The sequence below is a fragment of the Cyrtonyx montezumae genome, unplaced genomic scaffold, assembly GCF_038088225.1.
Source record: "Cyrtonyx montezumae isolate F1298 unplaced genomic scaffold, pur_monq_1.0 scaffold_6, whole genome shotgun sequence".
In the NCBI taxonomy this organism is placed as follows: domain Eukaryota; kingdom Metazoa; phylum Chordata; class Aves; order Galliformes; family Odontophoridae; genus Cyrtonyx; species Cyrtonyx montezumae.
The window spans coordinates 8236054-8252624 of NW_027072067.1; the positions used below are offsets into that span (position 1 = coordinate 8236054).

General features: G+C 39.5%; 1 protein-coding gene across 3 annotated transcripts in view; it reads left to right on the forward strand.

Annotated features, from left to right (window-relative positions):
- EFCC1 (EF-hand and coiled-coil domain containing 1) overlaps positions 1–6789 on the forward strand; it is a 43497-nt gene extending 36708 nt beyond the window's left edge. Inside the window, exons 6-8 of one of the 3 annotated variants that reach the window (XM_065749924.1) lie at positions 1462–1620; positions 4584–4653; positions 6083–6789. In XM_065749924.1, coding sequence (XP_065605996.1) covers positions 1462–1620; positions 4584–4653; positions 6083–6216 — 363 coding nt within the window. In that variant the 3' untranslated portion in view covers positions 6217–6789. The remainder of the gene's footprint in view (positions 1–1461; positions 1621–4583; positions 4654–6082) is intronic. The other 2 variants (XM_065749925.1, XM_065749926.1) reach the window with 2 other exon arrangements.
- Positions 6790–16571: the final 9782 nt, after the last annotated feature.

A 16571-nucleotide genomic window follows, 5' to 3' on the forward strand; every position in this document is an offset into this window, starting at 1 on the left:
AACGTACAGGAAAATGTTAGTTCCTTCCTCTAAAATGGGTGTTCAGACAGTGATGCAGAAATCACCGTTTGGCAGACGGACCAGATTAAGTAATTCAAGCTTCTGTAGCTGTTCTGAGCTGTATAGCTCAGAGGAGCTGGAAAGCCTCACACAACAAAGCACATGGAGAGTTAAAGTAACAGGGAAATTTGCATCTGATGGAGCAATAATTGCCAATAACAGCCATCTTTTAGCACTGTCAGAAACTAAAACAACCCTCCAGAAGGCTCACTGTGGATCAGGGATTAATTAGTTTTTTCACTCTGATGACATTTGTGTGTTGGAGATCTGAAATTCTTTCCCATTCATTAAAAACCCATTAGGATATAAATCTCCACAAATAAAATCCATTAAATACTGCATACACTAAGGCCTGCAGCTCTTCTAGTTCAGCTCTCTCTGTAAATACCACGAAACTGCAATAAGGATAGAAGACGGCAAACGAAAAGCTTCCCAGAGCCAGCAAACTTGGTGTTTACCTCACATGATTTTTGTTTTCAGTATCATGTTAATAAGCAGATTTAGATTCTATTTGCAATGAGAAATTTCATTAACTGGTAGTTTCAGAATTCTGTGAAATTAAGTTCATAAATAAAACTGAAATCTGTCAGTGCACTCAAAGGTCCAGAACTGACATTTATGTGACATACTTTCCAGAGGATGCTTTCCAGGCTCAGTTTGTCAAATGAGCCATGCATCTGCAACAGGTTTGGTCTGTGGTAAGCAGATATTTACTTTTTCAAAAGGTGCAGTGGCTTTCTAGTACAGTATTAGTCACTTAAGTTCTGCACTGAAAAGCAATGTTCAAATCCTTAACGTTTTTTCACAGGTTGGTTTGAGAAAACCAGCAGGTTGGTTCAGCTTTGGAAGGTCCAGGTCTAAGAAGACAATTCCTGTGCAGAATTTCTGTACAGTGTTCTGAAGTCTTGCTAAATCTGGACCTTTATGTGATTGGCTGCAAAGCATGCCAATGTTTTCAGAACCAGAATCTTTGAAATAATTCTGTAGGACTTCAAAGTACTCTGAAGAAATTGGCTGATTACCTTATTGTGTGGGTGAATATACAGATCACTGACTTGTAGGAGCTGCAAGACCAAAACACGACCACATTGGTGAGGGCACACAAATCAGTTACGTTTTATAGAGGACTACAGGAATGCAGAGGGCCAGTACCAAAGATTTCTGAATGATCTGATAGCATCCAATCTTGAATGAATTGCCACTATATGCAAGTGAGAAGCACACATTTCCTAGCAGCTACTGATTCTTTACCTTATACAGTACATTAAAGAAATGTACTTTTCAAGGTTACTTCTGGAGTGAACTGACATTTACCAGATAAAGAGGAAAACTTAGCTTTGCAATTGTTAGGCAAGAAAGTTAAGAGCTCCAGTGCTTTTAATTTCCTGTGTCATTATCCAGATGAAAGGCCCACTGCTAACTGAACTGCAGCAAAAGGTGGAAGAAACTGAAATGCTGAAGATGGAGCTACAGATGTTGGAGACTGAGAGAGTTAGGCTGTCACTGGTAGAAGAAAAGCTCATGGATGTTTTACAGCTTCTTCAACAGCTGCGAGACTTGGTATGGCAAGAAAGTAGCCCAGTAACTTAAAAGTGTTTCTCATAGTGCTCTTTTCAAACAAAATAATGATATTCATATATTCCATTCAGCACAAAATCCTTTACATCAAGAAGCATTTTTACATGCGTTTGCCCTTGGAACTGCCTAATGATTTGAGAAAACTTTTAAACTCCTCAGGATGTCTTTCCAGAAGAGTCCTAAAGGTCTTCTTGGATCTACATCTTCAAGTTTTCATTATTTAGAGAAAACAATGGGAATCTCCCTTTGAAATTACATGATTAGCATGGACTACATGGAGATGTGGTAAAATGCAGCAACACCACAATCCCCTTCACTACATTATATTACATTATGGTGAAGGAAGTGAAAACATTTGTTAAGTACTTAAAGGTAAGCAGAAAGTGGCCTTCCAGGCTGGAATTTGGCTAAAACACTAGCTTCTTTTTTTGGTAAGATAAGCACACAAGACGTTTTATGTATCAATCTCAAATAACAGCTCATAGAAAACTAGGAAGTGCACACCCCATGACTGCCTGTACAGGAGCACCAGCACGCTGCACTCAGCCTTAGGCTGTACTGCTGTACAGCAGCCATGCACAGTGGCAGCTTCTGCCTTGCCACAGCAGCAGATCAGAGGATCCTGCCTTCGCAAAGCACAAGCTCCCAGCACCTAAGCCTCAGAGACCAAAGCCTCAGCCTGAACCTGAGGTCAGTGCTGTGTAGATGGGTAAGAGTCCAGCTTTTCCCCAGCAGTTTAGGAAGCCTGCAGAAAATTAGGAAAACAAACAAACAAAAAAACAAACAAACTGGGAGCCTTTTTTAAACTGCAACCTACAGTAGTACTGATTCGGTATTAAAGCAATAATACCCCTTTTCATATACCAGTACTGTCATTTTCTGTGAGAAGTTTTTTATCTGATTAATAATCTAAACATGGATTTATAAAGGTGGGTACAAGGACATCCCAGAAGTACATGGCCAGTGTGGTAGGCCTTTAGAAAATAAATCTCAATTTCTTATTGGAGACTGATAATGGCTAGCCAAAAGACAGGCAAATCGAATAATCTGCAGAACATGGGGTATGTTGGGAGCCATACTGTACTGCTGAGAGCTAATTTATTTGATAATGATTCAAAATTCCCAATTTTCAGCAAACCTTTGCCTAATTTGTGTGAGATGAGAATGCTCCCTCATATGAACACTGTGCTCTGGTAGAAGCATGTTTATGTTGCACTGATGACTCCAGAGAACAAGTACAATATCTCATAATGTGGTAACTTATTTTAGCACTTGACAAGGAAATTCTCCTTTCATATTGGAAATCTGACACATGCATCAATAACAATCTAGAGGAGGATTAAAGTATTAATGATTATGAGTGGCAGCTAGCATAATAACATCTTGTGTCAAGACTTTAACATGTCATTCATTGGTCAGTTATATTATTGCTAATGATTTCTGCTTAGGAAACAATCCATCACCCAGTGTGCCATGTCTCGGTGATAGTAGTGCTTAATGCTAATCATTGCTGGAAATAAACCACCACATGCTACCAGGTTCCATAGCACAAGTACAGGCAATGATGCTATCAGTGAACATGGTGATTTACAGCATTCCCTGTAGAATTTAGCAAGGATCCCCTAAATATTTAATGGGTTACATTTCAAGCAAAAGAAAACTTATTCATCAGTAACTATAATTTTAAGTGTCACTTTTCCAGCATATTACATATTCCTTCATGTTACAAATACCCTGAGTATCTAATTTAGAACAGAATCTACTAGAAAGCAATGACTTTCCAAAGGCAAACACACATTGTCAGGACTATTAAAAGCTCTATTAAATAGCTTTATTTAAAGACTATTAAAATTATGTGTTGCAGAGATCCTGTGTAATCCCAGTCTGCTGCAAAATTCTCCTCAGGAGATATTCAAAACCTGCCTGGACATTTTCCCATGCAGTCTACCATAGGAAACCTGTTTTAGCAGTGGGATTGCACTTGATGATCCATAAAGGCCCCTTCCAACCCCTAAGATTTTTTTATTCTGCTTTTTTTTGATTCTGTGAACCTGCTTTTTCACTGTTTGCCAGCCCCACTGGGGCAGATAGGCCAAAGGTGGATTGCCAACTTCAGTAAGCAGCAACAGTTTTTCCTCATCTGCTGGTAGCTGCATCATCTTTCCTCCAGAACAGCTTCCACCTAATTTCAGTTTGTGAAGTTTTAACAAGAACAATCTGTCCTTACAGACATGGAAACTCTAAATGATAATGAAAATAATTGCAAGAGCATTTCCCATAAAGGATTCATTAGTGTCTAGATAACATTAAAAGAGTTTGTTTTCCAAATTATTATGAACATCCCAACAAATTTCTAATGTAAAACTATTACTAAAGTAGACTCTCCAAATCCTATGTAGTTTTTACATTCCTCTCACTTTTGTTAATGATTATTACATCTCAGCCTCAAGGTCATAGTATGCCACATGACATATACAATCTCTTCTGATTTGTCTATACCTAAAATAGTCCCCAGTAAATCTTAGAACAGATGGGGCTGAGATGCTTCCTTCTGAGATAACAGTACAAAATCTGACCACTTCCTTTTCAACACAGGCTTAGCAGAGGCCTGAACAAACATCTGTCATGCACGCCCTGCTTACACTTCTTGCCATCTAGATTTGTCTATGAACTAGCTTCAGAAAAGTACTTTACACTGAATGACTACAGATTCTCTTTTTACAGCCATCTTAAGGGACTGGGACCCTCCACAAATTGCTGTTGTTTTAGCAGTATCTGAATTAAAGTGCTTGAAAATAAAGCCAATACCAGGTCCTGCATCCCCAGATTCAGCTCGTTTTGATTTTTCAAACGCAAATACATTGCACATAAATTTTACTGCATACATTTAAACTGGTGACGAACATAACTGTGCCATGATATTATTTTGTTTTTTTTTTTTAAAGAACATATCTAAGCGAGCCTTGGGGAAAATCTTGCTGAGCACTTTGGAATCCTGTCATGACCCCCAACATGGTAAGAAAGTAAATGATACGTGAAGATCAAGAAGCATGAAAAGATTCCTTTTAGGAAAGACACTAGATAATGAAGAAACTAGTATGAAAAGAATATTTAAAATGCTGGGGGACAAGGTGGGGAAAGACATACTATACAGAAAGATTACCAATAGACAATGATGCTTTCTAGTCTACCACACTTCAAAAACAGAACAGCATCCAGGGCTTTTTTTAGCTAGACTGTAATTGTAATTTGGCAGTAGGGGAACAAATCACTATTCCACTAATGACATCAGGTCTTTATTCAAAAACATGACACTGAATACATAAGCCAGCTATTTATCAGGTTTCTATGCAGGTGCATGTTGTATTCCTGTTCTGGAACACCAGCAAGGGATAATAAAAATATTTTTGTAAAAAAACTGCATCAACGTTGAACTCCTCTAATAATCTTTCAGGTTCTCCTTATGAAAAGTAAACTTGCAATCTCCTCTCCCTTGACAACGGTTCAGTGTACTAGAGCTGACTTTGTAGGAACTGTACAGGGATCACAGCCCAGAGGTTTAAACTTGATTGCTTTGTTGCTATTAGCAGAGCATTTGTACTTTCATTCAAAAAAGACATATTCTGTACCAAGCCTAAGAACATGGTTTGTAGGGGCTTTGAACAGGGAGACAGTAGCCAAAGACAAGATTATAGAAGCGTAGATGTGGCCCGAGGGTTTGGTTTTGGAGAATATTAATAACAGTGATTTAGGAAGAACAACATACAAAGCATCCTGGGTTTTCCTGTTCCAAAGCCTTGTTATTAATGTGAAGCAATTGACTCTGAGACACCCACACAGAAAGACACCCTTGTCAAACACAAGAGGAGACTGGTAGAATCCACACTACACGTCCAGAGGATACTACTGCTTTATGCTGCAGAGGAATGCTGACTCCAAATGATGTTGCTGAATTACTTCCCTCTGTAACTGCAGCACAGTTCAGCTTCCTAAAATGAGTTAAATAGTGAAGCAGCCTTGTGAAGCTCCCTGTACATTCTGCATCATCACTGCCATAAGCTCTTCACCTTCTCTGCTTTCCATTTTCTGACTGTGCACCTAATGTGACTTAAGCAGCTTTCCTAAGTCTCTGAATCAAACATTTTCTTCATATTGACAAGACTAAGTAAGTGGATAGTTGGATGAGCAACTTTTTACTGTGATACAGAATAGTATTTTTTATACAAGTATGTGAGAAGTCAAAAAGCAGTAAGTGAAGCAAGAGAAACAGTAAAGAAAACAGACTTTGAACAGAAATGGGAATTCATCATTTGATCTCAGAACATAGATATGGTTTGTTAGCTACTTCCAATGTTACCTGTAAAGAAGACAGCTTGAGTTATGGTAGCTGAAGTGCAAATTTCTGTCTTTGTTCAAATGATTGTTTGCAATTTTCTTTTTAAAGGAAAAGCCAACCTGTTTGAAGTCCTAGATACTCTTTACCACGAGTTGACAGCCTGTGAAATCTTACAAAGCCAGCCTCTGGAAAAGGCTCAGAGTCGCCAGTCCTTGTCTAACCCACTGGTCATCTCCTGCTGAACAGCAGTGCCAGCTATAGCCACACAACCAACTGAACAACATCTCTCATTCATTCAAACATGGAATGAGTGAATAAGATTCTTCAAATTCAAAGTAACTCAGTAATAGAGAAGAGTAATAGAATAATTAAACCATGATATCAAACATCTGCTATTTCTGGGAAGAGCGTCAGTTCCTCAACTAACACAATGTCCTCCATTAAGGGAAAGAACATTACCTTACCTAGCAGCCTACCCATCCTTGCACAATGGCCCTGGAACTAACCTGGTTAACCAAATAAAAAGCATTAAAATGCATCAACCTGACCCATTTAGATTTACAGCACTGGTTACACACTGCCTAAGCACAAATTCTAGCTTTTGTGGTAACTCAATCCAAAAGCAAAATTCTCTCTGTCTATTCAGTGCCAAATAAACTGCTTCTGTAACATACAAGTAACCAAATGACTATATTAAAAACATACACTCGAGTGTATGCCAGTAGTGCAAGTCTTAAGGACTCATGTATAAAATATATTTGTGTGCATCTGTATATGTGATTCAATTAATCACCTCATTTAATGCTAATGATATATTTGTTGAATTTTATATTTGCAATTACAAATTACTCTGCTGAATTTTATATTTGCAATTACAGAGATGCCGGCAATAGGCTTTGCTGATGAAAGGCTTAGATTTTATATTAAAATTTGCATTTTACTTCTTGAAAAAGGTATAATAGGACACTGCTCCCAGTTTCCTAGGGAAGGACTGAAACATTCACGTTGCAGCATGTGCCAGTGTTGCACTAGCAAATGCCACGTCAGTACCTGACCTCATTTAATATTGCTTCCTCGTTTAATATCCCTCATTGCAAGTGGACAGACACAAAGACAGGTTCCCCTAGCAAACAAAATGAAGTAAAATGCTGAGCCTAACCATGGTGTCATTTCGATCAGCAACAGAATAATTCCTAGGGCAAAATTGGAAAATAATAATAATGCTTCCATAATACTTTCACTGTTTAATTCAACTATCAAACATAGAAACTAAGCAGAGTCCTTAAACCGTTCAGTTGAATTTATGTTACTAAAAAAATGCACTGGAGATCTTTTAAGAATATAAATTTATTTGCCTGAGATAGTGCCAGCAAATAAATAAGACCATTCAATTTAAAACTGTGCATATATGATTTTTTTCCATGAAAATTGATTTCATACAAAAAAAAAAAAATCTGTGCCACAATCCAATTTGGGGATTAAGAGGATTTCTATTTCTTCTTGTTCATAATGCACTCTATGGCTTATATATGCTTAAGACTTCCCCAGAAATAGAGAAAATGTCATGAAATTATTAAATAAGCTTGATATATTTGTATATCTGGCAGTAGGGGTGCTTCAGAAATAGGATTATAATGCAAATACATGCCTGATTATGGCTACCTTCACATACTGCAGGATTCTGTCAGCATCCATAATAGTAATATTTCCTGTGCCAGCTCTAGATATACATATGCATGTGTGCTTGTACCATATATACTTAAGTATGTCTTAATAGCGTTAATTGTATATTTTTTGTATCTTTTTCACCACTGAGTTTCTACTTAACCTTCTCATCTATTTCTAGAGATCTAGACATGAGATGTGCTAATGACAAAACAGAGGAGGAGCAGTGCAGTCTGAGTGAGTACTGCCTGGCTTCTCCAACAGCAGTTGAGCTGTAAAAGGAAACTGGAAAATGTCACTGGAAACCTAAGCTGGTGTTAAGGGATTAGCAAAAAGCTGAGATAAATGGAAGATTTTCTTAATAAAAAAACACAATCTAACTGACATAAGAAACACCTAAATCATATCTTGTTAAGTTAGCTTCAAATACCATCATATTTATCTGCTTATGATATGGCCATAAAATGATTTTTATATGATTTGCATATCCTTATTAATCTTTGGAGTTGGACTTCCCTTTCAACATAACTAGAGAAAATGTTTCATTGCTGCAGCAATTCAGGTGAAGTGCATCCAAAAAGAAGCTGATTATTTTAACTTCAAAATGCTATTTTTGTTGAGCAAGTCAGACTTGCAGTGTTTCCTAAAAAAAATGTGTTCTTCAGGATGGATCAAGAGGCAGCCCTCAGTCAAATCCTGCAAATCAGAGACTGAACAAGGCGTTGTACCTTTTAAAGACCTTTACTGACCTGAAAATTGATTATTTTCTGAAATACTTTTACCTCAATGTTTTATGCTAAGTCTGTCAACCTCAGTGTTGCTGGGCCAGATAAATATTTAATATGAAGCTGTATAAATCTGTGAATTTAGATCAGTGTAACTGAGAAATTTCTAGCTCTGCCTCAAATGCAGGTAGGCTTCAACAGCTTAATTTATTATTTGGAACTCATTCAAAAGAGACTGTATTTTGTAATCCTGGGAAGCAAACCCAAAGCCCTATGTTTTCTGGAGACCTCCTTCAGTCTAGTTACCTCAGCAGATTTCAGCTACTTTTTATTTAAAGAAAAATAAAAAATCTTTTGTAGTGTTTGAATTTTTACCAAATAAACATAAATACCTGATCTTGTCTGATTTTTATCTTCACCACATTCCAAACATTAATGTGGGAGCAGTTATGACCTACACTGTTGGCTGAATAACAAATACTGGCCTTGCAGTAACATACTGTGTGATTTCTCATTAGCATGTAGATCTTCGATTTTCAGAGATGAGTGCTCCACATTGCAGGGAACATACCATCATTTTGTAACAAAAAATCCACCCATGACAAAAGCTGAAAGGATAACAAAGCACACTTGAGAGCCTTCCATTTAAAAAGTACAACTACATCACAGATCTCTGCAAACTCTTTTATTTTATGTTTACCACATGGTAATAAAATTGCTGTTCGCTTCCATGTTTACTTACCAGTTGAGAAAAAACTCACAGCGAGAGCACATGCTATAAACATACCAAGTGTAATTGCCCACCTAAAACTTGGCATAAGTAGTCAAAACCTGTCAAAGCATACCTTACCTACATTTCTTTGTTCAATAGGAAGAACAGTATGGAGGAGTACATGTGGCATGCTACCAGATGAGACCAGAGCTCTGCTGCCCAAGTTCCAGCTAGTAAAATGTCACTTAGGTCTTGCCTGTAGAAGATAACTAAACTACTGTCTTTGTTTAGAAAGCCAACAGTTATCTATAAAAGGGCTGAAAAAATGTAATTATGCTGGATTTGAGGCACTGCAGCTGAATTCTGGCCTTACATCATGTTTGAAATTTTATCCTATTGCCAGCATGCTCATTCCAAAATCTAGATTTTATTTTCTTGCCAGATAGTCATTCAAATCTTACAAAGATACAGAAAATATCCTTTGATATATGTCTACTGGAACTCCCTAACGTAATTAATTCTCCACAGATAATTCCCTCCTCTCTGCTAACTGCAGAGCAGTAAGTCCTCAGGCTCTCTGTATGCTTTAACACTGATGTCCAGCCTTCCCTCAACAAGCTGCCTGGTGTGACCCAACACTTCTAATCTCACCCCTACAAATCTCAGGGATTGCGTCCTTTTCCTGCTCACATGTTCTCCAAACCTGGTGGTTTAGGTCTCATCCACTTTGTTCAGAGAATATATTTGCAATTCCTTGGTCTTAGTGGTTTAGCAAACTCACACACTGCAAATCCACTATAATTTATTTACCCAAAAAACGAAACTTAGCCCTAACAAGGAAGCTGGGACTTTGCGTCCACTGATTCCTACTACACTCCCATCAAAACAAGCCTTCTGATTTCACTTCATTCTCTAAATACTTCCTTCTCCCAGTGTAATTCTCAGTTATGTTTTGGCATTTCTAGCTGAGAGTGAGCACTTGGGAGCCTGCAACATTTCTAGCATAAGTAGAGTTTCCTCCTCCATTCTTTACTTAATACAAGTTATGAACTATTAGTATTTTAAACTCCATCTGATTTATAAAGTTATTTAATAATTAAACCATTTCTTTTCATTGAATTTCTCTCTGAAATAGGTGAAAGTGACCCCTTGTCACCTATTGGATTTACAGAATTTTATCACCAAATGAAAGTGGAAGTCTCCAGCTAGAGCTTCTCCAGAAGGTTACTGGCATTTGTACACACTTTGGGAAGAAAAAAATCCCTGGCACTGGCATCTCTATCAGCTGAATTTGCTGACATTGAATCCCATCACCTTTATGATACAGTCAATTAATTTACTAGATGGTACATTTCATGATAAAAGACAGTTAGACAATACAATCTTTGCATTCATCTTACTGCTAAGAAAAATACTTTTAAGCAGAGCTGCATAAAATAGAATTCCGAGGTATGGTAGAATGACAATAAAAATTCCCAGCAAGTGTGATTCAGCACATTACCAGCCAAAGGGTTTCTCCTGGTTTTATAATTTCATGGAATTTAAACAGTCAATCTTTCAATATTTACATTATCTTATTTGTTTAATAATTTTGTTCATAATTCTGCGTATACAAAAGAATCTAGGTGAGGGCAGATAGGCTTCCCAGCTACACTCGGATACTACATTCTTCGTGGGTTTTTTTTTTTGTATGAATGGTACTTTGGAGAGTGTGACACAATTACCCTATAAATGACTATTTTATGATTCTGCTTCAAAGAGAGATGAGATAATTTATCTTTGCCAAGGAGTAAGCAGAGACTGTAGGATGACACTGAAAAACTATCATTCAAGTGGTTTTACCCACATGCTCACTGCACAGCAAAAAGGTCATAAGATGTAAGTCTCTATAGTTGGAGATAATTTTTGTTCTTGAGGAAAGTTTTATTGTTTTATAGTTCTGCTTTTTCTGACTATTGTTAACTTTTCTTGCAAGTACAAGTGGAAAAAAATTACTCCGATAAAGTAATATTCAGTATATTGTCAGACATTTTCTAACTGAATGTTGGCAAAAATAAATAAATAAATAAATAAATAACCAACCAACAAATAAAAATAAAAATAATAAATAAAATAAAATAAATAAAATAAATAAAAAGAAGGGTAAAAACAAAACAGAAAATGCACGAAAGATGAAAATGTGAGGAGACAATTTGCCCTAACCATATTTAGACAAAAAGAAAAAAGAAAAAAAATAGCAATAGCAAGGGGAAAGTGATTTTGTTTTTAAACTTATCTAGAAAATAAAATTCATTGTACATGCACAGTGCTAGTCCACTATATGCAGCAGTACTGCCTGCTTTCTTGTCAAGCACTGTAGCTCTAACCAGCAGGGATCAGCTCTAGGGACACCCAAAGAAGTCAGTACAGCTGCTAATTGCCTATGAACAAACATCTGTCATGTGCTGGGCTGAGACACACCACTGACTCATAATGAAGGACTGATAGTCACCCAAAAATGTCACCAGGTTTGGAGAGTCGTTTGAAAGACACTCTTGAACGGTCTCAGACTTTAAACATAACAGGCTCCCAGGGCCCCCTCTGAGACCTGCTGCTGATAGTGCGCAGCACATGCTACTGCCATGGAAACCATTTCTAGGTCACCTTTACATAACAGTGAAGGGAAAATACCATCAACTCCACCATTACAGCACACTTCTTTCCAGTGAAGAATGCAGTTAGTAGCTTAACTTTAACCAATAATTTGAGTCACAAAATCAGATGTGAGGAGAACTGAACTGAACAACAACCTAGAGAATAGAGACAGAAAAGAAATGGGAAGCATTTCAAATCCTGAAACATATAAATATTTCAGAACATGAGAAATAAGAAATAATTGCATATCCAATACTTTTCTATACAGAAAACACCAAAGGCTTACTGGTGCAGACAGGAGAATCTGAGTTTTTTGCAGTAACTGTTAGTGAACACTCTAACCCAAATATTTGAGGAATGGAAACAAGATGTCAGATCTATGAAGGAAGTGCCTTTAGCATGGAATTTGGAAAGAAACTAATCAAGATAAATAAGGTTTTCATATGACATTGATAAATGTGAACATCTTATTTCTGTGGTGATAATTTTAACAAAAATGTGTTGCTCTCAAGACTTCAATTTGAACTTACACTTCAAGATTTCTAGTTTATGCACATAGTTCTCCATTTCAACAGCTACAAAGCCTCGAGAAAGACATTAATATTTATAATTATTCTTCAGTTTCTTTTTTCAAAGGGAGAAGAATTGTTTATCTAGCAACCACCATTTCATAGAAAGGAAGTTGTTGCAAGTCATTGTGGACTGACCTCAATTTATACTATTATTTTATTGAATGTACAAATCATCTCCAAACTCTTTCATGGTCTTATTCTATCTCTTGTAAGAACAGGATGGCAGCAGATGAAGAACTGAGGACAGATAGGCAAGGTAGAACTGCTGCATTTGTATGCATCATTCTAAATGTTATCTCTAAAAAACTCTATTTTAAAAGTTTTGAATGTGAAGAACTTAATGGGAGGTTAGGATAAAAAGCTTTCTTTTTTGAGGAATGTTTCTGAAGCTACATTATAAGTTCATAAGTTCATAAGTTCATGAGGTTGGAAAGGACCTATAAGATCATCTAGTCCAACCATCCTCCTATCACTATCTCTACCCAACTACTAAATTAAGTCCTTTAGCACCTCATCTAAACGCTTCTTGAACAGCGCTAGGGATGGTGCCTCAACCACCTCCCTTGGCAGGCCATTCCAGTGCCTGACCACTCTTTCAGAAAAGAAATGCTTCCTCAGGTCTAATCTAAATCTTCCCCGGCGCAACTTGTGGCCATTCCCTCTCGTCCTGTCATTACTTATCAGGGAGAAGAGACCTACCCCCTCCTCACCACAACCCCCCTTCAGGAAGTGGTAGAGTGCAATAAGGTCTCCTCTGAGCCTCCTCTTCTCCAGACTGAACAATCCCAGCTCCCTCAGCCGCTCCTCATAAGACTTGTGCTCCAGGCCCCTCACCAGTTTTGTTGCCCTTCTCTGAACACGCTCCAGGGCCTCAATGTCCTTCTTGTAGTGAGGGGCCCAAAACTGAACACAGTACTCGAGGTGCGGCCGTACCAGAGCTGAGTACAGGGGGATGATCACCTCCCTGCTCCTGCTGGCTACACTATTTCTAATACAGGCCAGGATGCTGTTGGCCTTCTTAGCCACCTGGGCACACTGCCGGCTCATGTTGAGCCGAGCATCAACCAACACCCCCAGGTCCTTTTCCTCTTTACATTCTTCAAGCCATTCTGCCCCAAGCCTATAGCATTGCATGGGGTTATTGTGGCCAAAGTGCAGGACCCGGCACTTGGTCTTATTGAACCTCATCCCATTTAGCTCAGCCCAGCTGTTCAGCCTATCCAAATCCCTCTGAAGGGCCTCCCTACCCTCAGGCAGTTTGACACATCCTCCCAGCTTTGTGTCATCTGCAAACTTACTGAGCATACACTCAATTCTCTCGTCTAGGTCATCAATAAAGATATTAAACAAGATGGGCCCCAAAACTGACCCTTGGGGGACACCACTCGTTACAGGACGCCAGCTGGACTTAACTCCATTAACCACTACCCTCTGGGCACGGCCCTCCAGCCAGTTCTCCACCCAGAGAAGAGTGAACCTGTCCACACCACGGGCTGCCAGTTTCCTTAGGAGAATACTGTGGGAGACCGTGTCAAAGGCCTTGCTGAAGTCCAGGTAGACTACATCAACAGCCTTTCCCTCATCTACCTGTCTGGTCACCCAGTCATAGAAGGAGATGAGGTTGGACAAGCACGACCTGCCCCTGGTGAACCCGTGCTGGCTGGGTCTGATCCCTTTATTGCCATGCACGTGTCGTGTGATCTCCCTCAATATCATCTGTTCCATAACTTTCCCTGATACCGAGGTCAGGCTGACAGGCCTGTAGTTCCCCGGGTCTTCCTTACGGCCTTTCTTGAAGATGGGAGTCACATCGGCAAGCCTCCAATCTTGTGGGACCTCTCCAGATAACCAGGAATGCTGATAGATGGCAGAAAGTGGCTCGGCAATCACCTCTGCTAGCTCCCTCAGTACCCTTGGGTGGATCCCATCTGGCCCCATGGACTTGTGGCAGTTCAGATGGAGGAGAAGATCTCTGACCGTCTCTGCTTGAATCACAGGGGGTGCATTATGCACCCCGTCCCGGACTTCCAGGTCAGGGCAAGTACCATGTGGATAACTGTCCTGTCTATTAAAGACAGATGTGAAGAAGGCATTGAGAACCTCAGCCTTTTCCTTGCACAACTTGGATCAGTATCAGAAAAAGTCTGTAAAATTACAGGGAATATGCTTCAATATAATTAAATATACACTTAAAATAGATTATCATATGAGAAATAACTAAACAGCATGCTTGTTTGTACTATAAAACCACATAGGAATAAGAGATGAAATATTTTATCAACCTATATAGGTAGAAATAATTAAATATTCAATAATCTATTGAGAAAACGTCATCAACAGAAAAGAACTAAGAACACAAAGATCACAGAATCACAGAACTGTAGGGATTGGAAGGGACCTTCAGAGATCATCAAGTCCAGCCCCCTGCCAAAGCAGCTCCCTAGCCCAGGTTGCTCAGGTAGGCATCCAGGCAGGTCTTGAACATCTCCAGAGAAGGAGACTCCACCACCTCTCTGTGCAGCCTGTGCCAGTGCTCCATCACTGCACTGTGAAGAAGTTTCCATGCACGTTTGTGCAGAACTTCCTATGCCTCAGTTTGTGGCCATTTCCCCTCATCCTATTGCCACACACTGCTGAGAAGAGTCCAGCCTTGTTCCTTTGCCTTCTGCTCCTCAGATATTTATAGATGTGGACCAGATTCCCTCTGAGTCCTCTTTTTTTAAGGCTGAGCAGACCCAGGTCTCTCAGCTTTTATCCACACACACTTTATCATCTTCATAGACCTCCACTGGACTCTTTCCAGAAGATCCCTGTCTTTTTTGTACCGGGGAGCTCAGACCTGGACACAGTACTCCAGGTGAGGCCCCACCAAGGCAGAATATAGGGGGAGGATCCCCTCCCTTGACCGGCTGGCCACACTCTTTTTAATGCACCCCAGCATACTACTGGCCTTCTTGGTCACCAGGGCACACTGTACGGCAACCTGTCATCCACCAGGACACCCAGATCCCTCTCCTCAGAGCTCCTCTCCAACAAGTCAGATACAGAGTTTTGCCCCAGAATGGTACTACACTCAAACTGCAGCACTGCAACAGGATTACCCCCACCTTCACACAAAAGGTCTGAACAATACAGTAGCTAGAGAAGCTATCTGGTAAAAGTGGAGAGGAAATTCAGGTTTGAGCATTGAATCAGGAGATTCAGAACTTGATTCACAGTGTCTCCCAACCTTAATGAAAGCCAACAGCACCCTGGGCTGCTTGATAGAGACTGATTCTTTCTCCCTGTGCAGCATTGTATCCATAGAGCTGAGTCCAGTGCTTGCTCCTGGTACAAGAGAGTCCTTTCTCAAAATTACTGAAGGGAGTCTACTGAGTGGCCATAAAGACGATCAAGAGACTGGAGAAGCTGACAGACAGGGAGAGGCTGAGAAAGCCAGGGTTGTTCAGCCTGGAGAAGACAGTTGGGTCCTAACAAAATATTACACCCACCATCAATATGGCAAGATGCAATGGGCACTAATTAAAATGCAAGAAATTACACAAATCCAGCTATTTGTATGTAAACTTTGGACCTCACCAGCATCCTCAGCACACAGAAAACAGTGCTAGCTATCTCAGAACAGAATGAAGTTGTGAATGTCACACAAGTACATGGTGTTTGGGGAGCATCCACTTTGGGAGCATCAGGAACTTAAGACATCCTAAGTTGTCTCAGCATGGTTGAAAAGAATATCATTTGTTTTCAGTTTAAGAAAAAAATCTTTGCCTTGAAAACTAGGGAGGGAAATACTCTATTTCCGTCCATAACAGGAAAAAAAAAAAAAAAAAAAAGGAAAAAAAGGTTACCAGGCAATAGCAGAGAAAATAACATAGCCATTTCAATAGACCAAATAAGTGTCTCCTAACTAGAATGTGAAATTAATCCTGCAATGGTAACTTTCGCTAAGCACATCACTATGGAAATTGAGTGCTCACAGCAGGTGTAAGGGAGCCTTAATAACGTGGGAAATCAATGTCCTGAATGCTGTGGCAAAGACTGATTCCTCCCGAGTGACCTTCAAACAGCTTCATCCATTTACAGTTAGCGGGGAGAGGGCGTGGGGCCGCGGCCGCTTTGCAGCACCTTGGCCAGCGGCCCCAGCGAGATACGGACTTGGCACAAGAAATGAGCTTCCTTTAATCGAATCTTGAGTTCATCAAAGTTATGAAGAGCTCTGCAGTATACCCAGCAGTCCCGGAGGTATGGTACTCACCCAGGAGGTGGAAGATTGAATATTGATTAGGGGC